Below are 25,910 nucleotides of genomic sequence, written 5' to 3' on the forward strand. Positions count from 1 at the left end.
TCAGCTGCAAGCGTCATGACTGTACTGTGGGACCCTGGAAGTGGGCGAATGAAAGTGAAAGAAAAATGGGTATCCATCAGGATCCAGCAATGACAAAGAAAGGGAACACCATAGGGCAAGAGCACTGTAGCGTGAATTTAAGATATTTGCTGTTAACTGACATAAACACTAAAGAAAAATGACACTCTTATTTTCTTATCAGGCTGCGATAAATGTATTTGGGATTTGACAGATGACATCCGATTAGCAGTTCTGGCTATCGATGAAAGCAAATCGACTTTACTGAGCATTTCTACAGGTGTTGCAGCTCAAAAGCGCTTGAATGACCTGAACCTCACTACCACCCATCTCCAGGTACAAACATTGATGACATTTTATTTTTTAATGTAATTTTAATCTATGAATTTCCACTCCATTCCTGCAAATTTCAATCCCTGCCCTCACTAGAGAAATTGTTTTCAGATGCACTGACTTTTTTTCTTACACACACAGGAGGCAATGTCCAAAAAAAAGAACCATGCTGTGCTTTGGACCATCCAGGTTGATGATGCTGCAGATGAAATGAATGATCTCCTGAGAGAGGCAGCAGCACTTGATGAACAGGTTTGTTTATAGCCCCCACCAGAGCTCTGAGGGTTTGCAGTTTGTCATATTCGCATGCTGGCATAAGAGGTTAGTACAGAATAGTTCCAGTTGGAAGGAACCTACATTGATCATCTAGTCCCACTGCCTGACCACTTCAGGGCTGACCAAAAGTTAAAGCATGTTATTAAGGGTATTGTCCAAATGTCTCTTAAACACTGACAGACATGGGGCATCAACCACCTCTACAAAGCCTGTTCCAGTGTTTGACCACCCTCTCAGTAAAGAAATGTTTCCTAACATCTAGTCTGAACCTCTAGGTTCACCAAACAAGAGTGGGAGTGCCCTGAAAGACAGTTGGGAGAACTTTCTCTTTTCTATTTCTAAACTTTCTACTTTACTTTAGCTCTGAATTAAAAGCATAAATGACCTATCAGGTCTTCTTCTCAGAAAAGGAAGGATGTAGGGCCAAAGTCTGTTGAATGTGGTCGGAGGTTTGTCACCAATCACAAAAAGCCTCCCCTCAAGATCTACACACAATGTTTGATCTGAGATAGGCACACTGCCTTTCTATTTCACATTTTGATTTCTAATTCAGCGAAGTAACCAACACTAAACTAATTCAGATTGACTTCGGGAGTATTTGTACTATATCTATTTTACAGGTATGCTCTCATAAAATTAAATTAGCCCCGATTAGACACTTCAAAATACGTTACGAAACTGCCAGTTTAAAAGGTTTTTCATGTACCCACTGAGATGGGAGCCTGGTCAGCACTCAAGATATGTTTTAACACAATTGTAATCATAAATGTTGCATTCACATTCAATTGCCAGGCTATAAAATTAAGGTTATCTGCTCTCAGCTCACATAACACTTTCATTGCACCCTAGAAGAATACTGATATGATATATGTTAAGAGGAGAAATAGGGTTCAAAATTGCTTCTCCTCTATTTTAAAGAGATATTATTAAACATCTTTCTGTTGCTAAGATATATATATTAGTGAGATACATCACTCTATGTTATTCTCAGAAATAACCACAGCTGTACTAGGACTAGAGTATATTTCATGCTTATTGCAAAATGCCAGACCTTATATTCACTTACCAATTCCTTCACAAGACAAATTAAAATTATGCCTTAGACTAAAACTCAAATACAGGAGCAAGTAGGAGAAAAAAACACAAAGGAAGAGAAGAAAGGACTGTATAGAGAGGTGGAAGAAAAAATTCGGGTTTGGGTGTTTTTAATCATCACTTACTTAGCAAAAAGGGCACTACAGAATTACACAGACTATGCCTGTGTTCAAGAGAGGTTTGATTAAATCAGCTTCCCCACAGACACTCTTCTGTACCTGTGAAAATCCAGCAGAGTTCACAGGCCTCAGTGTCCCTCTATGTAGTTGGTAGGCAGGATGATTAAGGCATTAGGTTTTTTAGGAATATTTAGTGAATTTGGATAATAACGTTTTTGTCATCTTCAGTACTACCTGGGGATTTCTTAGCTCATTCCTCAGTCTGACTGTCCCTGAACCAATAAATTCAGCGTTTCCTCTGGTCTTTTCTCCCTGGTTATTTCTAACACTTGTTCCACATGACTACTTGTGATTGCTTGTAAAGGCAGGGAAATAATGGCCCCAGGCTCTCACAGTGGAAGGAAGACCACAGTAATAACTCTGAATATATTGAACTTTTTGCTCTTTCAAGGCACTGATATGGAAAACGAGTGCTAGGGCCTTGAGAGGGTTTTGCAGAGATATGCTGCATCTTCCTTACAGAGCATTTCACATGCACGTCCCTGTGCCTGAGGGGTTGCTACAGATCCTGATCTGAACTCCAAAGGCAGGATGAATGCACCAACTGTAGGCAAATCTTCCTGCTAAATGAGAAGAGTAAATGTTCCCTGTAACTCCCTGAGTCTGCTTGGGATGAGCTTAGAGTAAAACAGCACATAGCTCGATCCGAAACGTTTGGCAGAGACTTGGGGGAGCTGAGTGCCTTTCCTTCCTGGGCTCTTAGCAAATTTCAGGATGAGCCTCTGTACATCAGCAGGAATCTGAGGGTCCCTAAGAGCACCCCTCACTCATGTTGCTATGTTTCGCATCAGTCTCACGGCAATCAGCGAACCTGTCTCAGCAATTCCCCATGTGTTCAACAGTTAAAGAAAAATCTGGCAAGGAAAGAGTATTATGTAAAAGCAAGTGTGTGCGAAAACAGGAACAAGTCGCTTAAAATAAGCGTGAAGCGGCGATGCTGAGCAACAGCGCATCCGCAAGAAACCCTGACAGCAATAAAGGGATACGAATAAAAAGCACAGTGCTTGCCCTTCAAAGACTAAAAAAGCAGGTAGATGGAAACGGAACTAAAACCATTCTATAAACGCCCCTACTCGTTTCCTGCGGGTGCCCGCCCGTTCCGGCGGCCCCGGCGGCCCCGGCCCCGGCCCCGTTCCCGGCCCCGGCCCCGGCCCCGCCTGCAAGCGCCACCTGGTGCCTCGGCAAAGCCGGAGCGAGAGCCGCGGTCGGGGGCGGCGGCCGCTGCCGCGCCGAACCTGCCGCCGTCAGCGGCGCGGAGCCGCGCAGGGCGGGGGGGCGGCGGCAGGGTCCCCTGCGGTCCTGGCAGGATTAGGCAAGGGTGAAGCGAGCACGCCAACAGCCAAGTATCTTCTGGTTTATGAGGTGTCAGGGCACCCCAAACCCAGACACTAATTTTGCAGTGGGAATTTTTGCTGATGCGCACACACACCCACTCTCCTATGTTTTTTCTCTTTCCTGGGAAATACCAGTGAAAGTTAAATCTAAGGACTCCCAAAGTCAGTGACCTTCTCGGAAAGATGATAACTATGACATGGTAACTCTTCGTTTCCCTTGCATGTAAGGGAACACAACACAGAGTACAGCCTCCAACGTAATATAGTATAGGAGGGTGGCTATGATATAGTATAGGAGGGTGGCTATGCTCTTCAGAGTATTTTGAATCCTTGTGCTTTTTCTTAATTTTAACGAGTTGCAGAGCTGGGGACCTCACTTGAGGGAGACACTGATCTAAAAATGGTTGTGAGCTTGACACCTTATTCTTCAGTCTATATGCTTACTTGGGAAACGCTGTACCCAGCAAAATGAGCCAGCCCCGCTGAATGCCTAGGAGACTCAGCAGATGGGAGTTTTACAACTGTACATAATTTATGGCAATTTGATTGCAGCAAATGACGGCTAAATATGGGACAGATTTTAATCTCTCACTCTGCAATTCTGAAAATACCAACAAGACAGACCTTCACCTCAAACACCTCTGTAAATACCACTTTATATGATAAATGGATTTTCACATGCTCATCAGGAGAAAGCAAAATGTGTGTTTACACTGTTCATCCTCACACATACATATGGATCTGAAAAGAAATCTAATGCCTAGCTCACATGGTTTATTCATAGGGAAATGAAGCATCCAGCAAAGGCCTGCTGGTACAGAAGGAAACCATGGAGACCAACAACCGTGCTACTCAGCTTGTGCAGCAGCTCAGTAATATGGGGGATAACATTCAAGGTAAATAGATTTCTTTCTGGTTCAGCTCAGTGTCAAGCATGTATTAATGAAACCTCCAGCAAAAAGATGTCATAGCACCTGGGCACTCTCGCAAAGCAACCCGCCCGTAAGGCTTTTGCAGCCTGCAATGCCATGACAAAAACTTGTCTCTCTTAAGACAGCTGACACCACGGGCTGACTTGGTCTGACACGCAGAACAAGAGCTTCTCTTTCTTTTTTCTCTCTTTGACAGAGTAAAATAATAGTAAATAGGTTTACATGAAATGCTTCAAGCTAATTCAGCTTGTAGCCTTTGTTTGTTTGAATAGCTGCTCAAGGTATTTATATACACTTGTGGTAAAAAAAAGTCAGTATCAGATCGGGGCTGGATGGAGCCACAAACACAAGCAGAGGATGGGTGATGAGAGTGCTCTGTGTCTTACTTGTCAGCAGATTCATGCACATGCACTTTTCCCATCCTGCTGATAAGTAATGGAGGCCATATGAAAAGCTAGACAGATTTTTTAAAAATAGCGCTTTCCCTTTTGAAGCCATGGCAGTCAGTTAGGTCTGACTAACTCCGGTGATTGCACCAGTGAGTGTTACTCTAAATCCAGTTTTTGCCTTTTAGCAAACTCTTGCTGAGTAGGATTGTGCTGGTTCATATAACTCCATGCAGATGCTTCTAAAAAGAAAAGGACGTTAAGTAGTAAATAATTTGGTGAACTTACTTACTGCTTCCCCAAGCTCAGTGTGGGAGGCAGTGGTGATTTTCTTTTCAAGCTGCTTATTGCTTCATCTGACCAGAATTTCCAACTGAGTTTGGGTCCAGACACATCTACAGAGCATTACCGACCAGCTGCTGTCCTCTTGTTCTTTTTTTTTTCTGAAATACAGAAGTGGAATTGGAAAACTGCATTCTCATTGCCTTCTTTTTGCACAAAGAAAGCACTGCCTCTAGTAAAAGTGAAAGGCAGAATTGTAAACCATGTGCCTAGTGCAGACTGTCAGAAATGGTTATAGTGATGCTGTTTCACAGTAGGAGAGGTAAACATGATGATGAAGATCTCCCAAAATTAGGAAAAGAGTGAAACCAAGAGATTTTTCATGTTAAAATGTTGGGACAAACTGTCACCTATTGTCTCAGTGTCCTGCTCATCTGTCCATATGACGTGAGGGGACGCAGACAAAAGTGAAAAAGTCCATCCTTCGGCAACATGCTAGAGCAATAAAAGCATCTCTAGAACTAGCATAAATTTCAAAACTTAACTTCTCTTCTGACTGTAAATGTATATATTTTACACCTTCCCAGATGAAGATTTTTTTTTATTTAGAGCCTGTGAAAACTTGCATCTTCAAGAATTTTTAGTGTCCCATATATCAAAGGATAAATGACAACAGTTAACAGCTTCCCAAGCACAACTGCACTTAAAAACATTTCCTAGTCAGAGATGATCATCTTCATCTGGAATATCTATGACATATCATTATCATGCTGATATATAAAACTGAGATTAAACCAATTGCAGCCTCTTCTTCGGTACCTACAGAAAGCAATAAAACCCCAAGTGAATGTACTTAGAAGCATCCCTGTCCCCTGTACACCTGCGTCATGAAAGCCTCCATCCTGCCGTAAAGCACACTGATTTCCCCTAGTCTTTGGCAAAGCCAACAGTATACAAAAGCTGTATATGGCACCAGAATAGAAAGGCTGACTGGCAGTTGAGGTTAAACAGCACTTTTTCAATAGAAATACTTGATTAACAGACTTGAGTAGTTCTGTCTTAGAGCAATTATTGCAAGCTCTGTGGCAACTTGTGTAAGGAAGAGCGGTTACATATCAGCTGTTATCCTTGCTTATCCTTATCTCCATGGGTGCTTCAACCATTACTTTATTTCAAAAACGTAGTTAAGTCAACATACCCCATCACACAAAAGAGGCAGGCTGAGACCAGGCTCATAGGATGTTACATTTGTACTATCTTCTTACCCCTGTGATGCTAAATCACCTTTGACTGTCTGGCCGTCCGCCACATTTTATTTCTATAATTATTGAGCAAAAGTGTCAGCATGAGCCTCATTGTATGTCACTAACAATCACTGGTTGACCTCTGTGGATCGTCCTTTTGTATTATTAATTGGTTTGGGGTGGGACAGAAACCACAGAAGGCAGACATGTACCTAGTTTGGCACACAAATAGCACAATCAGGTTGAGCTATCATAGAAGAAGTAACACCCATGGCTGTGAATAAAAAGAGACTGCTTGTTCACCCAGAAAGCAGTTGGAGACAAGTAGGTGAAAATTATTTCCAGCATGCTCAAAACTATTCTTCTACAGGGGCATCACCCCTGTAGAAGGCAAGCCACTTTTTACTGAAGGGAAGGTGTATGTGTACACACATACATATGCGTGTGCCAGCATGAGAAGGAAAAAGAAATCCATGGAGCTGCTGGTCATGATCGGTTACTGCTCAGTGTGAGCCTTTAAAGCTTCACTAATGAGCTCAGGAGCCAGCAAGAAACTGCATACAAAGACACTCTGCCAGAGAATCAGTTGTGCCACAATTACACATCTATTTTTTATAAAAATCTTACAGAGCTTTGCCAGCTCTGGTTATCCACAAAAGCAGTGATGAAAGCAAGCCAAAGCTACTCACATCATAGGGCACAAAAGAGGAGGTGATTGGTATTCGAGGCCAGGGAGTGAGAAGTGGGTAAACTTTGTAATGCCTACACTGGGGATGGGTAAACTCAATTCCAGCTGCAGGGATCCAACAGTGTTTTTTGAACTGAGACCAAAACCTTAAAAAAGTATCTATCTCCAAACCAGCTAGGCAGTATCAGGCCAGAAGCCATATGTTACCTCTTTAGGGTGCCTCAAACTTCTTCAGATGGAAAAAGAGGTCACTTCAGTCTCCTTGCCGTTGTTGTTATTTAATAAACATAACATTTTTGCAGCAGCACTTAAAAACCACAATCCTGGAAGAAAGCCCCAGCCTGCCACATGCCACAGAACTCAGAATAAAATTATGATCCTGGCCTATAAGAACTGTCAAGCTAAACAATGTACACAACCCATGCCTGCTTAATCTCATCCTCTTCTGATGAGACCCCCACATATGCCAGAAAGTGTGATTTAATTACTGGTTTAATTTTAAGACTGGGTTAAACATAATAATTATCTACTATAGAGTTGGAAGATAATTAAAACTTTCTTTTGCCATCAGCATGATCTGGATTCACAAAAGTAAAAGTACTCCACAGTATTTACTTCTCTGTAGCCATGCTGGATTGACCGTCTGTTCCTTTTTCCCACAGAAATCAGCAGCAAGATGAAATACTATGCAATTCAACAGGAGCTGAGCCCTGAAGAAATTGCCCAGAAGCTGAGCGTGGCTGAGGAGATGCTGAAGGAGATCAAACGCCGTAAGCCTTTCACTAATCAGAGGCAACTTGCGGATGAGGAGGAAAACGCAGCGGAGGAGTGTGAGTTTTCAGTCTGTTTTCCATTCACCCACGTTGATGCACAGCTGGCACGGGCTGGGCAGCTCTGGATGTACTGCTGAGCCCCTGGCGAGGACCAGCAGGCGCTTGGCAAGCACTGACTGGTGTGCTGAAGATGCTGCTGCTTCCAAATGCCTGCCCCAAGTCTCTGCTGGCGCTTGCTGCCCCCGTGGCAGAATGGGCAGAAAAATATCTGTGTGTCTGTGTGTCTGTGTGTGCCTGTGCACTGCAGCACCTCAGTGATAGCTGCTTAGGAAGGTTCGTGCCAGGGCTGGAATTGCTCGTGTGAATGTCTTCCTTCCCCCCTGCCAGCTCTGCCATGGGGACAGTAAATTCCAACAGAGAGAGAAAAACTGCTGGTATGGGAAAAAGTGGCAGTCTAATTCTCACAGCTCGGTGAACATGAGTCAGAGCCCCAGGACAATAACGACTGTCTTCTCCAGAATAGGCTGGTTAGCTGTGACAATGAAAAAAAAAATTAAGAGCAAGGAAAGCCAAACCTAGTTTCTTTTAGGAAAAGCTACTTGAGAGGGGGAATTAACGGGATTAAAATGAGATACTAAAATGAGAAGCATCTTTCCGTTTCAAAAGAGGAGGGAAAATTAAAATCGAGGTATATGATCTCTCAAGTGAGCTTTTAACAAATGTGTTTTACTGTCCCCTGAGTAACAGCAATAGAAATTGTTGCATAGGTAAGTTTTGTCAGAAAACTAAGCTTTGGATTAATCAGTGGCCTCTGATTTTTCTCCCAGTGCTACAGCAAGTTGAAGAGTTTCACGAGAGGTACAATGACACCAGATCTCTAGTATCTGATGTGCTGGAGCAGCTCAGCGAACAGGATGTGAAGCTGTCAGACCTGGAGGAGGCATTAGACCAGGCGTTTGACTATGTTATACAAACAGAGGATATAAATAAGGAAAACACAGCCAGTCTTCAAAGGCATGAGGTACTATGCAGTACATTTATCATAACTGTTGTCTGTGAACACTCCATCTCTGCCGGTGCTTAAAATAGTAGATTGCAAACAATTTAGATTCAGGAATCACCACACCAAAAAAAGAATTTCTTGGACCACTCAGCAGGATGTGTTTGACTCTCCAGTGCAAGGTACTATTATTTATTCGTGGAGTGACAATAAATGACAAGTTTTGGCATGGCACGTCTCAGCAGGCCAAGGAAGAGATGGATACTAATGCCTAAATTAGGAAGACGTATTACAACAAAACCCAGGAAGCTTAAAATTCCATGTAGCGTGGCTGCTATAAATATTGTGGTGGGATTGTTTCACCTATTATGTACTGATTTATAATGTGGAAGGACTTCATGCTCACAAAAGTGATTATATTCTACTAAAACAATTATTTATAAAGACTCTGCACTGCATTCGTGCCCTGGGCCTAGTGCATTCATACTGTCTCATCCAAACTTTCTCTCTGGTCCTCTTTAAACAAAATGCATCCCCATTTTTTCAGGAAGAGCAGACAATTGTCCTTGCATCTTCAAGCACAAATCCATTCTCTAACTGCTCCACAACAGAAACCTTGAAACTGGGTTTCCTACTTGCTGGGTGAACAGCCTAGCTATAAGGCTACAGCAGTTTTCCCTTATGCTCTGTTCAAATGAACAGTTTCAGTATTTTGAACAAAGTAATCACTCCAGAGGAGAGCTCAGAGGAGACCTGTCCCCTGCAGCACAGAAGGGGGGCACGTTTGCCTGTAAGTGGTGGTATTAGGTTCAAATGCCATCTGGCTGATGAGGAAATTGAATTTTCAGGTCTCTGATCCCAGAAAAGTACCCAATCCATCAGCCATACAAAAAGACTATTTTTTCTCCTCCCAGCAGTTCTGTGACTCTTTCTCTGTTTTCTTTAGTTTCCTTTAAGGGATGCAAAACCAGAATGTTCCACCTAAAACTTTTCATTTATTTTTTCAGCAAGGAAGAAAATGACAAAGAGAACAATTTAGGACCATTTGAAGCGAACTGTTTTCATTTCAATGGCTGAAATTGTTTGGATTCTGGAGGAGAGGGGTTTAGGGACCAATTTTGTGATTTGACGAACACTCTTGCAAATTCAGGCCAGCCTCTGGGTTTCATAGCATCAGTGGCTGAGTTTTGAGCTCTTGAAATTTGCAGCACTAGAAGTTCATGTTGATGTGGAAGGTCTAATAATTCAATAGAGAAATCAGGCATACTGTTCTCACGAATTCTTCTACAAGCAGCTTGGGATCCTTATGTACAAAGCCTCTTCTGTTGTTCCATTGTTTCATAATTACAGTGCCAAGCTGCAGCTCGTCTCACATTTATGAAGCAAAGCCTGAAGTGTGTAGTCGCAATTGTTCACTGTTTTTAACCAGTTGGATCTTCATTATTCCTCACAATGAAGGCAGATGCTGTACAAAAGAGATTGTTCACATTAACTTTATTCTTGACAAGGAAAAGAGATCTCTGTACTGTAGATTTAAAAAACCTCCAGAAAAAAAAACCTAGTCTCCAGACCACTACGAAAAATCCATGTTTAATTTGTGTCTGCTGGCAGTGCACTGAATAATGCTTCATTCCAAGAATTGCTTATACTGCAATATAAAATTAAATTAATAAATTTAAAAAATCCAACATTTCTTTCACAAAGACAAGAAAATGCAGAGTCACATTATAATATGCAGCTATTAGAGATGTCTGGGAAAAACTTAGACTTCAAATTTGTCTAAAATCTATTTGGTTCATCACTTCATCTTTTGAATTAACTTTAATAAATTTAACAAAAATGCTAACACTCTATTTTAGCAATGCACAGACAGTGTTGGATGTGATTTAATTTTATTTTTTGTAGAAACAACATGAGAAAATAAAAGAGCAAATAGATGAAGTGAACGGCATTCTGCTAAGTGCCACAACCATTTTGGCAGGACCACAAAAGGTCAACTCTGAGTTAAGTGAGGTGATAAAGGTAGGTGCCTCAGTGACTTGTTGAAATGATATGTCCTGATTTTCTGAACTTTTAAGTCATGTGTTTAGACCACTAAATAAAAACCTCTCCTTTTTTATACTGCTGCAATGAAATACTGATGAATATTCCCAAAAAAAAGTATAAATCTGCCTGGATTAAAAGTTCTGTAATTACATTTTACTGCCTCGGAAAAATAATTATATTATAAGGATACCTTACTGTAGGTAGAGCTGAATGAAGGATTTTTCTGTAGAGTTCTCAATCATTTCAGTATAAGCAGCTGCCAAAAGATGCTCTGGTAAAAGACTGCACTATATGCTAAATTCCTTTTCTCGTGCCTGCAAGTAAGCATAGAAGAAGGCTAAAAATCCCAGATATCAGTGTTAAAACCAGCCACTGTTAGAGTGTAAAACATATATAAACAGATTGTCTTATAGAAATCCTCTTCTGGAACTGTAGGCTAGTATCCAGTGTTTTGAATGAGACAAGGTGTTGTAGGAAATTTTTAGAAATTTTAGGGTTTTGGACTTTCTATGAAAAAATGAAGAAAATGAAACTGGGATTTTGCTAACTAAAATATTTACCAAAGCTGCTTTTTTTTTTTGCCTTTTTTTTTTAAATTTTGAGATAATTTAAGCCAAATGAAAATTCTCCACAAACATTCATTTTGGTCATAGTTGCCCACTTCTTTTTTTAACACGAAAGCAAATATCAAAAGTCATTAATTTTTCTTTGAAAAAGTAATTTGAGAAAACAGAAAGAAGATAGCTTGCTTTATAATCATCTCTGGGTGCTCAAGCAGTATGATTATTTTTTCTTCTGTGTTTTGTGCAAAACAAATTGCTGCAGTTTATCATTTTGGGTCCCCCACTCCTGTGGCTAAGTTTACACATAGGAGATGTTCAAACTGCGGGGAAGGAAGTAGTATGCGAACATCATACATCTTCCATCCTCATCAGCAATAAGTATTTTCACGCTCACTCATTCATCCTTTTTCTCTCCCTCCGTTTCATCCTTTTTTCGTGTATTTTGAGGCCACATTTATAATCCTCAAACACATCAGCAAGCTTGTGTATTGGAGAGATGGTGAACGCAGGCCCATTTAGTCTTCCCCACAAGTATTATTTCATGTATGGAAGAAGTATGGCTAAGGCAAAGGGATACTACTTCTCCTTCCCTATACATACATATAGGTAGTATTTAGGTGGACTGATTTACAAGTTAGACTAGCCCAAGATGTCTGAGCATGAGGGATGTCTCTGTGCAAGGAGACAGAAAGGGGCTAGGGCCCATTTTCCATGATGTGGCACAGCTCACAGCCATACAGCTAAACTCTCTGCCCCTCTCCAGCAATTGCCAAATTGTCCCCGGGGCACAGGCTATTCCCCAAGGAGGCAGGTTTGGGAAAGCGGCAGCTGGCCAAGCCCAAAACGGTGCCAGGGCCCATGCAGTAACGGGATGATGCATAAGCCCAACCACCACAGCACTATTTAGTTTACTTGTGTAGATACCATTTAGAAGTCCCAAAAACTAATTTCTGGCCTGCAGTCTTCACAGAACAGAGGTAAAAAAGAATAAATAAAAAAATCATGGGTTCCACCTCCCAATTTAAGAAGAACCATGATGAGGGCATTTTTGCAAAGATCTGGTTTAATTACTTCACCTATTAGCACTTCACTCTGAAAGACTCGTCATTGGCACCATTCTGGAGCAAACATAAAAGATAGTAAGACATTTCTCAACTGTCTTTCTTTTGTATTTTACACATATCTCTCTAATATATTTTTAAGGGATTCCTGGAATTTTGGTTGATTTTTATCTTCCTGCATTTGTCTTGCCATACTGACATTCACAGGACAGACTCTTTTAGATCCTTCCCCTTTTTGATCTGTTAAAAATATAACATAAAACAAATATAACAGAAAACAACAACATTATAATAATATAAAGGGTAAAATAAAACATAATACTCAAAATACAGACTTGATTTTTTACAATTTTCATCTTCTTTCCTTCCTTCCATATTTTGTTCAGAATGTGTCAGGGTTCTACGCAGAAATAGATGGAGCGAAAAAGGAATTGCAAGAAAAACTAGCCAATCTGTCTCTGTTTGATGATGATTTGGTAGAAAAGGCTATGCATCATGCACACAACCTAAGAAGACTTGCTGATGAGCTGGACCGGTAAAATTTAACTTCAGCAGACTCTGTTCATACAAGTGCTACTGATTGAACAGCTGAATGAACTAAAAGACAAGCAGAAACACAGTGACATTAAACATGCTGTCTGTAAATAGGCATTAAACAACTCACTGTTAAGTCATGTATGGAAGGACTTGTCATGGTCCAGAGGGAACAGCTGAAGTTGAGCTAAGCAAAATCAATTAATCTTTTCAAAGAATAAACATGTATCTTGTATGACATTCTCCCTTTTCTAATTTGGTATGTTGTTCTCTTCCCATAGCAAGACAATAGGAAAGATAGATTACTGAAAAGTAAAATAATACAGGTAGATTAAATGGGGTTTGCAGAAACAGCTCATGTCATTAAGTTCATTCACATTAAAAAATGTTTAGCATTATTGGCCACAAAATGGGCTTTGGGATAATTTTTGTTCAAGAACTGGTTTACAGATGGAGTAGTTCTGATACTCAATAGGTTGTGTTCCAGTGAAACTGGCCCACTGTAACACCAAAAATTGACTGTAAGACTTCCTACTTTGCTGGAAGATACTACATGCATCAACTTTGCCCCAATTTACTAAAAAGTCACTTCTAGACAGATTTGAAATATGATTTTATTTGCAATTGGGACTACCCATGGAAAAATCACTGCTGCAAATGAATTCTTAAATAAAATATTTCACCAAATTCTACCTTAAGTAACATCATGGACATATGCTTTGGGAAGATAAACTTAAAACTACTCTTCAAGTATATTATCTAAATACCAGTTGTTTCTTAATATTAATATGCCCTAGATAGGAGATTAAAATTAAAAAATAACAGATGGTTTTCTTTTATACAATTGTATAAAGCTGACATCTGAACCTCTGTTCTATAAAGCCACACAAACTACACACAGCCTAAAAAAGAAACAATATGTTCAGTCTGAGATCAGCTAACTGAGGGCAGCAGAATCGCTTGAAAGAAAATACCCCATATGGCTAGCCTTCATCCCTTACCAAAATAATTTAAAAATGACTACCAAGTCCAACACATTAGGAATTTAACAGAAAGCAAACAGAAATAATTACAAAATATCCAGATGGAAATGTGCTGACTCTTTTATTTGTTGAGAAGATTGTCCTGCAGTGAAACTTTAATCCTTTAAAACATTTAGCCTGTCTTCAAATAATTTTGTTTTTATGGGTTTGCTTTATAAGCCTGTTAGGCTTTTATTTGGTAGAGTTTCTTCTTTTGTCTTAGGGGAATATAGCAGGAAATTCTTGCAACAACACTGAATCTGGAAACTTAATAATCGTTCAGTGTGCAGACACTTTGAAGTGAATACACACACGTGTAAATATATATATATAGAGAGAGAGTCTATATCTAACATATACTCTGAAATCTGTTTATCACAAAAATATTAAAAAATAATATTTATTCAAAGTTGCTAACAGCTGAAGGTTGAGTTCTGAAACAACTGCTGTTTGGAATTTCTCCTGAAGACCGGTTATCGCCTAATACGCAAGCTCTACCATGCCAGCAAAGCTATCTTGTGTTTTTTAAATCTAACTTTTTGAAAAGTTTCATGACCATGGGCAGTTCTTCATCTGATCCTCCCCCTTCTCCCACCTACTTTTGGAAAATATAAACAGCCCAGTGATACAGCTGTCCTGATCACTGGCACACGCAGGTCTTTCCATTCATAGCCAGGAGTTATCCCTAAAGAAGGACAACTGATAGATCTGTTACTCTGTTGATTTATGGAATATCTAACCTAGATTAAAAAAACTATAAAAGCTCAGTAGTTACTTGTTGTTGCTCACATAGATGTTAAGGGCAAAATTCCCAGAGTTAAATCACTGGGAAGTACCTTCTATCCACATAGTTTTCACCTGCTTCAGATTGACATAAATGGTCATACACAATGAAGAGAACACTACTTAGGCCAAGTATATTTATGTGTGTGATTATCTAGTCAGAATTCACAGAATGTTAAGAAAATTCATCAATTTGAAACTACTTTGATTCAGTTTGGTTTCTTCCTCCTTTTACTCTCTTTTTAACAGGAATTTGTATGGTGTTGATACAAATGGTTTGGTACAAAGGGCAATAAATGCTTCAAATGCATATGAAAACATTGCTGGTTATATTGAAGAAGCTAATAAAGCTGCATTGCTGGCACTGAACACAACAAATCGGGTCAATGATGTAAGTAATTTTCATAATATCAGCTTTTACTTTGCAATGCTTCGGGGACTTCGGACACCTAAGTATAAAGAAAAAACAAGATTTAGCTTAACTGTCAGCATTGAACTTCTCACTGCACATTTTGCTTCATCTGCTATTTCCTGAATTAAATCCTAGGTGGTTAATTATTCTGCCAGCCTAAAGTCCCTCAGTATTCGAAAAGACGCATCAGGTTCTTCTGTCCCTAAGTACAGGGTGATGCTGCTCTGTGTTATCACTAACAAACTGAGGCATTTCTGTGAAAGTCCAGACAACTCCCTGGCCCTGTAGGAACCTGAGCTGGCATTTAGTGCTCGAGTCCTCCTACTCCACACAGCACCATGTGGCAGGAAAGGTGGTCAAGACATCTAACAGAAGCATCACTGTTTCTCATAGAATGTCAAGTTAAAATGGGGCAAATAGCCCACTCACACACTCAGTGCAAGGATGAGGATGTTAATTTTGTCTCTGGCCTTGCTGTTCTAAAGTACTTTATATGTATTTTTGTACGTATATAGTTTCCAGCCTACATACATGCTACTTAACAGCAATTTATTAGTGGGACAGCAAGAGGATTTGGTTAGATTACAGGGGCCTGAAGCCCAGGGACCTGTGGGATTTCAAGTCCAGCCCTGTGCTTCCAGCACACTACTGGGGACGGCAAGGCAGCTCCCCACGCGGTGCAAGTGTTCATCACCCATCTGAGACGCCAGTAGAAATGAATAGTCACAGTGCCTAACTAACATCTAGCATGAGTATCACATTGACCATACTGGAGTTGATAAATTAAGAGGACTTCTGTGCTTTCTGCATCTTTGTTATTCAGTGATGTTGTCTGGAAAAGCATACGTTTCTCTAAACTTTAACTGCAATCTACAGAAAATTTTGCTTTTCAGACTTTTTTTTCCAATCCAACTGCCAATCTTAAATGTTAACAAAGCAAATGAAACTGCGGTGACTTTGCAGTTGCATTTATATGAAGTAATAATATGTTGTCCACAATTAAACACAATAAAGAGGAACATTTGATAAGCATTCTGACTTTCTTTTTTGGAACATACTTGTAGGCTGCAGTTGGAATTGATACTCAGGTCATTTACCATAAAGGTAAAAGCGAAGAACTTCTCAACCGAGCCATGGAGCTACAACGGACAGCAGATGACAGTAAATACACATCCTTTCTACTTTCCCAGTCAGTTTATAAGCATGCACGTTAAAATAAATTTCAAAAGCACATCACTAAGGCAGAACTACTGCTGTAACAGAATAGTGTATTGATCGAAGTTGCCACACAAAGCACTTGAAACAGCCACAGGCACAGTTTGAGTAGTTCACGTTTTGCCATCCTGCCAGATGCTGAAAGTTTATTTCATTCACAAAAGGACCATTTCAGATACAACCACTGTTTAAATATGTGATCCTGCAAACAGTTGTTCACAGGTAAATATACTCAATCAAGTAGTTCAAATGAAATCAATTCCCAACAGTTTAAGTGTTCAGAAAGCTGGATTTCACCAGTGAAGGATAATAATAAATGTTAAAGGATTTTGGCCTTTTTTCACTGAAAATGAAGGAAAGCTCTAAAATTACAGAAATGACCTCTTCAATTTTTCAGGACCTTTTGAGTTCCTTAAAACTTTTCCTGTATACTTGTTGCAGCTATTCTCAGCAGTTCGGTTAAAGCAAAGAGAGATAGTACTGACTGAGAACAGGTCTCCAGATTTTTCTGAGACACCCTGTGGCAAGCAAATAATGGCTGGGAGCTGCAAGGTTGCTTTTTCCTTTAGATTATGTGAAGTCAAGAGTCTATGCCCTATACTAAAAGAGGCCATGGTATACTGGCTATGGTGTATTAAATGCATAATAACATACCTCCACAGGATAAAACTTACCTTTTTAAATGCCACTTTGATGCCACTCAGCTATACCTCTTATTTTTTCCCCACAGGTAACGATTTAACCATTGCAGACACTAGCCGGCATGTTAATGGCACTCTTGCTAGAATGAATGCTCTGCGAAGCCAACTGATGAGAGCCATCACAAAAATGCAATCAGCAGAGCCAGGTTGTAAGAGAAACTTCATCTTTATGATGCTTTATCTTCATACATTTAAGAGCATGTTTTAATCTTTGCATATGGCCTATGAAGTTGGTATTAAGATTTCAGTCCCAGGGAGGCCTAAAGGAATTTGACTGAAACTACAAGACCTAGATAGTAAACATCCAGCTTTAACACATTCATAATGAAATTATATGTTTTGCCACCTGAAATTATTAACATTCTTCTTGATCCTCCTTACTACAATTGTCCTCTCCCATGTTACTCTCGATCTTTTCAGGGCTTGGAGAATCTACAAGTCTGTGGATTTATTGTATTGATAGTCAAAATCTAATTCACATATACATCACACCTGGCAAGTAGAGTATTTGGGAGGCAATTACTGGCAGTCTTGATTGACAAAACCAAGTTTTTCTAGTTTTTCAGAAAAGAGACGTCATAGAGCATCCAGCAAGTATATCTGAAGGTGTTCAAAGTTGATGTGGTCAAGATTTCTTCATTAACTTCAACTAAAAATGGCTGGCCATTTTAACTGCCAAGACATTATCATACGCAAAATGCCACAGGTTTTACAAATACAGTAGTTGGTAACTCCAAAAAAATAAAACCCCGAAAATGCCAGGTATGAAAAAACAAAACCACCTCAGTGTTTTGGGTTTCTCTCCTTCAAAAATAACTTTCATGAAAAATATTCAACAAATACATGCATTTTCTTTTAAAAACTTGATGAAAAACAATGTATTTTTTCATCTCTGTTCCAACTTCTTTGGCTATATAACACCCATCAAAATCCCAGGATATTGAAAATTTCTAACAATCTAGAATGGAAATGAGAATTGGTTAATTTTTAAGAATTAATATAACTGTAGACCAACCACAGGAAGTTTTGAATATTCCCTGTGGAAATAAAGAGAAAACCAACCAAGCAAGGTTGTGTCCCCATTCTGCAGAAGGTAAAATCCCCTTAGCGTCACCACTAAGTACTGGTTATAGCTCGCTTGAATCTTTGAAAGAGTTCATTTCTTCTCATCCCCTATTTATTTTGTAGTGGAAGCCAGAGAGCGTTTGGAGCAAGCTAAACTGAAGACTGCAGAGGCCGTAAGTGCTACCATGACAGTAATGGAGGCTACGACCCCCATGGATGAGAACGTGAGGTTGTGGTCTCAAAACCTGCAAGACTTCCAGCACAATTCAGCGGCATATGACAGTGCTGTGCATTCAGCTGGGGATGCAGGTATGATGACCCGAATTTTGCCATTCCTTAGCATTAAAAGGACAGGGAATCATCACAACATCATGTTGTACGAATTATTTATATTGCATATTCATTGTATATAATCTTCTAGCATTTTACCTCCATGAAAACATTTCAAAAATGTTTTGAAGTTGTTTGTCTCTAGCAGCTGTCTAGAGACTTGACTACACTTTAAAAATTTTGGATACTTGGGCATTTCCAAAAATGACTTAAACACTTAAGGCCTGAAGTCTTATTGGCTTCTAAGTCATTTTTATCAGGGTACCAAGGTCACACTGAATGGTAGACAGCTTGTTTAAATACTTCTTGCTATTATGATTGGCAGTTTAGTTATTTATTTTAACGTTGGGAGGCATTTGAAAACAAGGCTCTTTTGTCCTCAGTAGTACAAATGTGGAGGAGAAAAGGTCCCTGACTTGATGAGTTTGTAGTCTAAACAAAGGGAGCAAAGAGGATTAGGGAGGAAATATAATATTTAAGCAGGGTGATTGCTGGAAAAGCTTGTAAACATCACGTTAATTCCACTTTTATTATCAGGGAGAGGAGGAAGAGTAGAGTAAAAATTGGAAGATTTGTTATGAAAAATTTAAGGTAAATAAACAGACAAAAGAAAAAATGAGGCAGGCTACAAAATTGAAATGAAGATGATAGGAAAGAGTGGAAAAAGAAGCAGGGAGAGTGAAGCTGAAATGAAGTGAATGGTGAAAGAAGGAAAAGAACAATTAGGAAAGAAAAGAATCAAACTAGAAGTGAAAATATTCAGAATAAAAAATTGCTGACAAGCACCACTATTTATTGCTCAATGTATTCCTGGCTCAGCTCAGGAGGCTCACTAATCCCAAGTTATTCACGGCTAGGGAAGCTGGAAATCCAGAACAAGAACTTTCCTGCATACGTTTGATGATATGTACCATCACCCACAGCACTGTTCAGTGCTGTCTTGCCCCTTGAAAGTGCCTCAGAGCAGGTCCATAACTCCATTGACTCTATCTCCAGAAAGTCTGAATCTCAGATCCACTGCCCCAAATCCCTTCTCCTTCTGTCAGGGGCTTTGCAACTTGAGTGTCATTTTACTGCAAATGGTGTTATGAGTACCAAACCCAACATTGCTTCTAATGCCCCAAAGCCACGCTCTTCCCTCTAGACTGGGGAAACTCAAGGGACATGTTATTTCCAGAATTCAGTAATGGATAAGACCCTTGCACTAATATTTTTGGTTAAGTGAGTGCTCCCAAGGACTGGTATAAAAGTGATTCCCTCCGCAAGAAGAAATTCAGTACTATTCAATATCCCAACTTCTGGCTCCAGAACTAGAGGCAACTCACATCTCTCTGAGGTTTTCATCCAAAGGAAACACTGAGCCACTCCCTCTGGGAATGGGTAAACTCACTGCTAGTCACTGCACAGAGTTCCGTAAGGGTGTAGTTAATATAATAGTAGTTGTCTTGCATTGCTGTAAAATGTTTTTGATCACCACAGAGCACCGTTAAGGCTGTGGGCTATGGGCTCCAACTCCCATTTACAATAATGTAAATGTGGATATGATTGGCATCCAGGGAGGGAATGGTATGAGGAAAAACATCTAAGAGAAACAGTCTGCTGTAGCTTACACATGAAGGTTTTTGGTTTTATTCACCTTTACACTTGATTTACATTTAACATTCACCAGTGCCAGGTTAGTAGATAGAGCAGCAACACAAACTGCATTTGGCTCTTCATGCTCAAAATGTCAGCAGACATTCAGGATTCAAAAAATCTGCTCATGCTAGCTGTTATACTGGAAGAAATATTTCCAGTAGCATTTGAGAGCCTCCGTAAGAGTGGATAGACCTAAGATGGCCCAGCTCTCCTAGTTGGTTATGTTCCCAAAAAGGCATGCACGGTACATGCACCATGAGCTGTAAAGAACAGCTCAGCTCCTATGTGATGTGCCTGGCAAAAATGTCTCTGTGATAGTGGGTTTGCAGCTGGGGAGTCACCTTGGAAGTATCGTGATCATATCAGAGTGCCCAGAGGGCTTGCTGACCACAAACTGAGAGATGCTAATATGCAAACTACAGTAATGTGTGCCCTACTACATTTGTGGAGGCAGCTTTTCCATGGCATTTTTGGTCTAAAGGCATTTATTTTTTTGTTTTAAGGCATGATGATTTTTTTGCCAGAAAGATCAGGTGGAAATAGCTGAGAAAACAGATCAGTGCTACAAAGGAGGCTGGCATGGGTAGTGCTCCAGTCAGATGTGACTGTGATTCACAGCCTGGGAAGACAGATGTAGACATGCCAGGCCACAGTGGAGTGTTCTCAGATCAGCTGTGTATGTTGCCAGGAGAGGTTGATCTGGCAGGAGTAATGTCCATCAAAGTCAAAAAGCAAGTCACAAAAAATGTTCAGACAGGTGCCTGAAACACCAAAACACCTGATCATCATGCCAATAACACTACCATGGCAGCTGAAGCCTCTAAGCTGGCGTGTCTGGATTGCCTTTGAATAAAGTTTCCACTTGATTTTTGGACGGATGAGAGCATGTCTTGGCTGTGCAGTTTGTCTGAGAATACTCCCTGTGTCGCCATTGTGCAGGGAACTGGTGGGCTTCAGCAGAGAGGATGAAGGACAGTTTGGGAAGGAAAACATGAAAGGTTGAAGTGTCTGGAAGGTTATAGTCAAGGCATTTCCTCCTTGGCAGTTTCCCTTGTATTCTTTTTTGTATTTTATTACTGGGTAAGACTAATCTTCCTTTTTCACTCTCACCTTCATTCCAAAGACTAAAATAAAAAATCAATATTCTTCTGTGTTGAAGAATGCCATTATAAAGGACAAGAGGAAGAGATTTATGGTGAGATTTTATAACAGTACTAGTAGTAATAGATGTTAGTTTTGTGTTTTCATGTTACAGTTGTGTTTCAAGTTTAATAGTTCAAATTTCAAGAGATGAAAAGCCAGTTTTTCAAGATATCAGATCAGACACAATTCCAATTCAGCTGCTGATTATTAAAAAAAAGGTGGTTGAAATTTGCTAATCATTTTCTGAGCTTGCATTTTTTTTACTTTAAGAATAATGTGGGCTTTTTTCCAATGCAATGGAACATTCATTTCAAAAGGCAGATAAAACTCTCTGTAAGTTGATTATTATAGTAGGGGTTTTTTTTAAGTAGAAATTTTAATGCATTCTGGAATTACTGTGTTACCCAGAATTCATTGTAGTTCTTTGAGGATTTGCTAAAATAATGGCATTTTAATGTACAGTAAGCTTTATATAGAATATCTGATTACTGACCCCCAGCACATAAGGTCTTTCAGGACTTAATGGGAATAACTGGAGAGTCTAAAGCTCTATATGGCCCACTCCTACACTGGACTTGCAAAGTAAAACACAAGTGAAAAGAGCCAAGCAGAGAGAGGGCAGGACTGTGGCAAATATAGCTTTTCACTCTATCCAAAGGGAAGCAGGACTCGTAGGACTCCATGGGATCTTCTCATACTCTGAGTTGCTCTGAATGAGGCTGAGAGCTACTTCAGTCTTTAGTCAACACAGAACTGGAAGCACAGAAAAGTGATTGGAGGCTACTCTTCCTTCTTTCCCTTCTATACAGTCTCAGTACATCTGAGGATTAGCTCCTCTACCTGTCTCTCTGCTGTCTTCTCAGACAAGAGTAAAAATATGAGGGGAAGAACACAAGAGCAGGCAGACACACGTTGACAACCCCTAAAATACCTAAAATATAACTGCAAACCCTACAAATCTGGTCTTAATCTTTATAGCGAATCCAGGTCATTAAAAATTAACTATGAATACTGGATCTTTCTTATATGCATGTAGCTTGTGGCTAAAATCACATTTCATTATACTCAGCTAGTTGTACCTACATCTAATTAAAGATGAAAAATGATGTGATGTGTAAATATCCTTCAAAGGGCAGAATGTCATTGGAATCTGATGTGATGAAATAGAATTATAATTAGGGGTAGTTATTTTTCTTTCTCGGCAATTTTTCTGACTGCTTCTCTTTCTGGGAAAGGACTTCTCTCCCTTCGAACGCAACAAAGCACCTGCATTTCCCTTTGATAACAATCCTACTTGCACATGTACCAGAAGACACAGCAGTGAAAGACCGAAGGTCCAGGATCTGATTCATGACCCTGGCAGATGTAGGCAGAAAAGCTGAACAGGTTACCCCTCACAAGGGCTGAGGCAGGCAGTAAGCGTAGTTTAGGTGCACATGCATCATCAGCGAAGGCTTTCTACCATTGTACAGTACAGGTCTGTTACCACAGTCTGAAAGCAGTGGTGTTTCTGTTAGCAGGGTGGGCTGTGAACCACACGCAGACACATCACCTGTGCAGCCGTTGCTGCTATCTGGGTGATAACCTTTGGGACAGATGCAAAGCTGAGAGCTGAGGGAAACAACCTATTCCTCTCCCTTAAAATGAATTTGAAGAGCTCATGAACCATAGCTCCTAGATGCAGTTCCCAGGTCAGCCACAGATATCCAGTGAGATGCTGAACAAATAATCCTTCTGCTCCAGTTGCCGTATCTGTAAAATTGGGTTTAACATTTATTTGCCTTGAAGGAAGATGAAAAGGTTAAAATGATTAACACTTGCAAAGCTCCTTGAGGAAAGTATTACAGAGGTACCACACCATGGTAGTACCTAGGAGTCCGATGAAAAAGTAGTCTCCTTTGTGCAAACTTCTTTCAAAAAAATTTCGCAATACAAGATTCTAATAAATCATTACCCTTTCTGAAATCACTACCTCTCACACACCACAGTTAGAACTTGCTTTTAAAGCAGAAGGAGATAGATGAGTTAACCTAAGAAGGTGAGGAGGAATTTTCGTGGTGCAAAACCAGTGTTAAAAAGAGGAAAAAAAACAAGCTGTCACTTCTTTTCTAACTGCAGTGAAGAAACTTACAGAAGTCTTCCCTCAACTCCTGGACAAACTGCGCAGAGTAGAACAGAAGGCACCCGCAAACAATATTTCTTCCAGCATTCAGCGGATCAGAGAGTTAATTGCTCAAACCAGGAGTGTGGCAAGCAAGGTAAAACTTTTGGATGGGACTTTTGGTTACCAGTGCTAATAATCAAATGCACCTTACTAGGTGCTCCATTTTCTTGGGCTATGTTAGAAGCCCAAACCTTGACATTATCACCTCCCAACAACTGGATAAACAAAGTACAGTGGAAGTCATTAAAATCTTTACAGTTGCAATTAACATTACCATGGTATTCATGGTAGACTACTGCTACTGCAGTAGCAACTTTAATTAAGTAATTGGCACAGTGTTAAAGATGGCCACAATAACAAAACCATTTAAAGCTAAAACTAATAGGTCATTACTCAGCTGGCAACATCAGTTACAAGCAGTAGTAATTACAGCAATTTAATGCAAACTTTTCTGAGATGACAGTATTTCTTTTTTTTCTTTTGAATTAATTTTCTGCAGGGTAAGGGAATCTTTGGCTCACACATATTTAATAGAGAAAAGCACTTTCATTATCATACATAAATTATGAGGGATTTTTCTGTAACAAGAACACTGAGGTCAAAAATTAAAACAGTATATTTGAATTCATTCAGAAAAATAAAAAATTCAGTGCATTATTGTATGTTCACAATGCTGGAATATGCTGTCCACATACATTATTTCAAAAAAGAAGAGGAAAAATCAGTATGTGCGCAGTGTTTGACTGTTCTTTAAATGTATTTCATCATTCAGGCATACTGTGCTTAAACTGAAAACATTATTTCAGTTATGTTGAAGGCATTTTGAACTAAAACAAACATGTTTTAAAATTTTAGAAGCATCTCATATATATCACTGTAACTTCAGTAATATAACAGGATTACTCGTTAACAGAAAATTGGTCAGACTACTCCCAAAGCAAAGAAATAAATTATGGGTAGAAGTTTTATAGCTATGTAAGAATTTCGTTATGTGCTATACATAATGATGTAGCCCTGATTCAACTAAGCCCACATCTATGTCCCACTTAAATTTAATTTACTTTATGAATATGCTTAAGCACAGTTAATTAGGAGCTTTAATTAATTTTAAAATTAATTCCCTTCATCTTCTTTACAGTGTCTTCTAGAAGTGATTGTTATAAACATACAATTTTGCATGGCCAATATATAGGTGCCAACTCTGCTCTTGCAGTAAGCACGGCTGCTGGCTAAGTATTCTTGCACATTTACCTTAAGTAATGTCCCCAGGCAGCAATAATGTGTCTCACTTAGCACACTTGCAACTGCAGGTCCAAGTTTCTATGATGTTTGGAGGCCAATCAGCTGTTGAAGTCAATCCAAAGATCAACGTGGAGGAACTGAAATCTTTCACTTCCATGAGCTTGTACATAAAGTTTCAGAAAGACAACCCACAACTGGCAGCATCTCCAGACAGATTTATTTTGTACCTCGGAAACAAAAATGTAAGAGAATAACCCAGTTAATTTTTATACATATTAAAAAAAAGAAAATTGAAATAGATTTGAAGTTTATTTGCCCTTGGTTTTTCCTCTCACTATTTCTCCATGTTTCAAAATAAGAGGTGTCTACTATATGACTGTCATTGATTTTGTGACAAGCAAAGAGCAAGGGTTCCCGAGACCCCTGTCCTTGAAACTTCTCACCCAAACAATAAAGGATTCTCGCTAAGAAGCAAATTAGACTGTCTATGCAGCGTGCTGCTGTGATTGTCACTGCTGTGAGCCACACTTGCTATCTCCACTGCCAGTACTGAGGTGCTCTGAAGCAGTTAATGTCACCCAACTGGCTTTTGTGGGCCACATTTTAATCAGGTTTATACTCCTGACAGTGTCAATTCCAAATCTCTGAGGACACAGGCCCACAAGATAAGCAGGTTTCTTTGCCTGTGGCTTGTGCTGCTGTTGTACACACTGTACATCAGTACTTTGGAACACCTAGAAAGCGCATATACTCTCACCACCTGTAAGTGTTGTGAAATAATTGTTCTTTAAATTGTGGTTCCTTAAAGAAAAAAATCATACCTCACAAGCCAGGTATAATCCTGGCAAGCTGTTACTTGGGAAGGGTAAGAGGCAGGCTTTTCTTTTTAAGCTTTTCTAAAAAGAATGTCTACTGAATATAAATCAAGTGAAACCCCTCTTGGCAGAATATTTAATTGCAGCATAATACCTAGGCTTTAGACAAATGTTTCTTCCTATTTCCTGCATATGACACTGCACACTAAATACTGATGAACAGCTTCCCATTGAACATGACCAATTTACGGTCAGAAGACATCTCATGACCTTGTATTTACTTCAGTCAAAATGTATATAAAGTAAAATATCAGAGACTTTTTCTGTACAGTTTTACTGGTGAAAGCAGTTAGAGAATGAAGCTTTTGTTTATTAGTTATATTTAAAGGTGTTGTTTAGCATATCAAAGCCCACCCTTTACTAATGTTCTGTATTAAGTCTCTTTTGATGTTGTAGCTCTGACATCCTTCTCCATTGGTGTTTTAGGCAAAACATTACATTGGTCTTGCAATTAAAAATGACAACCTTGTGTACATTTATAATCTCGGGGGCCAAGACGTGGAGATACCTCTGGATGCCAAGCCAGTCAGCACCTGGCCTTCTTACTTCAGCATCATCAAAATTGAGAGGTAAAGT

General features: G+C 39.6%; 1 protein-coding gene across 1 annotated transcript in view; it reads left to right on the forward strand.

The window, feature by feature from the left end:
- LAMA4 (laminin subunit alpha 4) overlaps positions 1–25,910 on the forward strand; it is a 107,125-nt gene that overhangs the window by 51,788 nt on the left and 29,427 nt on the right. Inside the window, exons 7-20 of the mRNA XM_050893683.1 lie at positions 203–354; positions 493–603; positions 4,020–4,131; positions 7,430–7,597; positions 8,368–8,561; positions 10,446–10,562; positions 12,597–12,745; positions 14,799–14,940; positions 16,026–16,122; positions 16,907–17,023; positions 18,066–18,251; positions 23,172–23,311; positions 24,528–24,701; positions 25,761–25,903. Coding sequence (XP_050749640.1) covers positions 203–354; positions 493–603; positions 4,020–4,131; positions 7,430–7,597; positions 8,368–8,561; positions 10,446–10,562; positions 12,597–12,745; positions 14,799–14,940; positions 16,026–16,122; positions 16,907–17,023; positions 18,066–18,251; positions 23,172–23,311; positions 24,528–24,701; positions 25,761–25,903 — 2,002 coding nt within the window. The remainder of the gene's footprint in view (positions 1–202; positions 355–492; positions 604–4,019; positions 4,132–7,429; positions 7,598–8,367; positions 8,562–10,445; positions 10,563–12,596; positions 12,746–14,798; positions 14,941–16,025; positions 16,123–16,906; positions 17,024–18,065; positions 18,252–23,171; positions 23,312–24,527; positions 24,702–25,760; positions 25,904–25,910) is intronic.

This window comes from Gymnogyps californianus, chromosome 3 (genome assembly GCF_018139145.2).
Source record: "Gymnogyps californianus isolate 813 chromosome 3, ASM1813914v2, whole genome shotgun sequence".
NCBI lineage: Eukaryota > Metazoa > Chordata > Aves > Accipitriformes > Cathartidae > Gymnogyps > Gymnogyps californianus.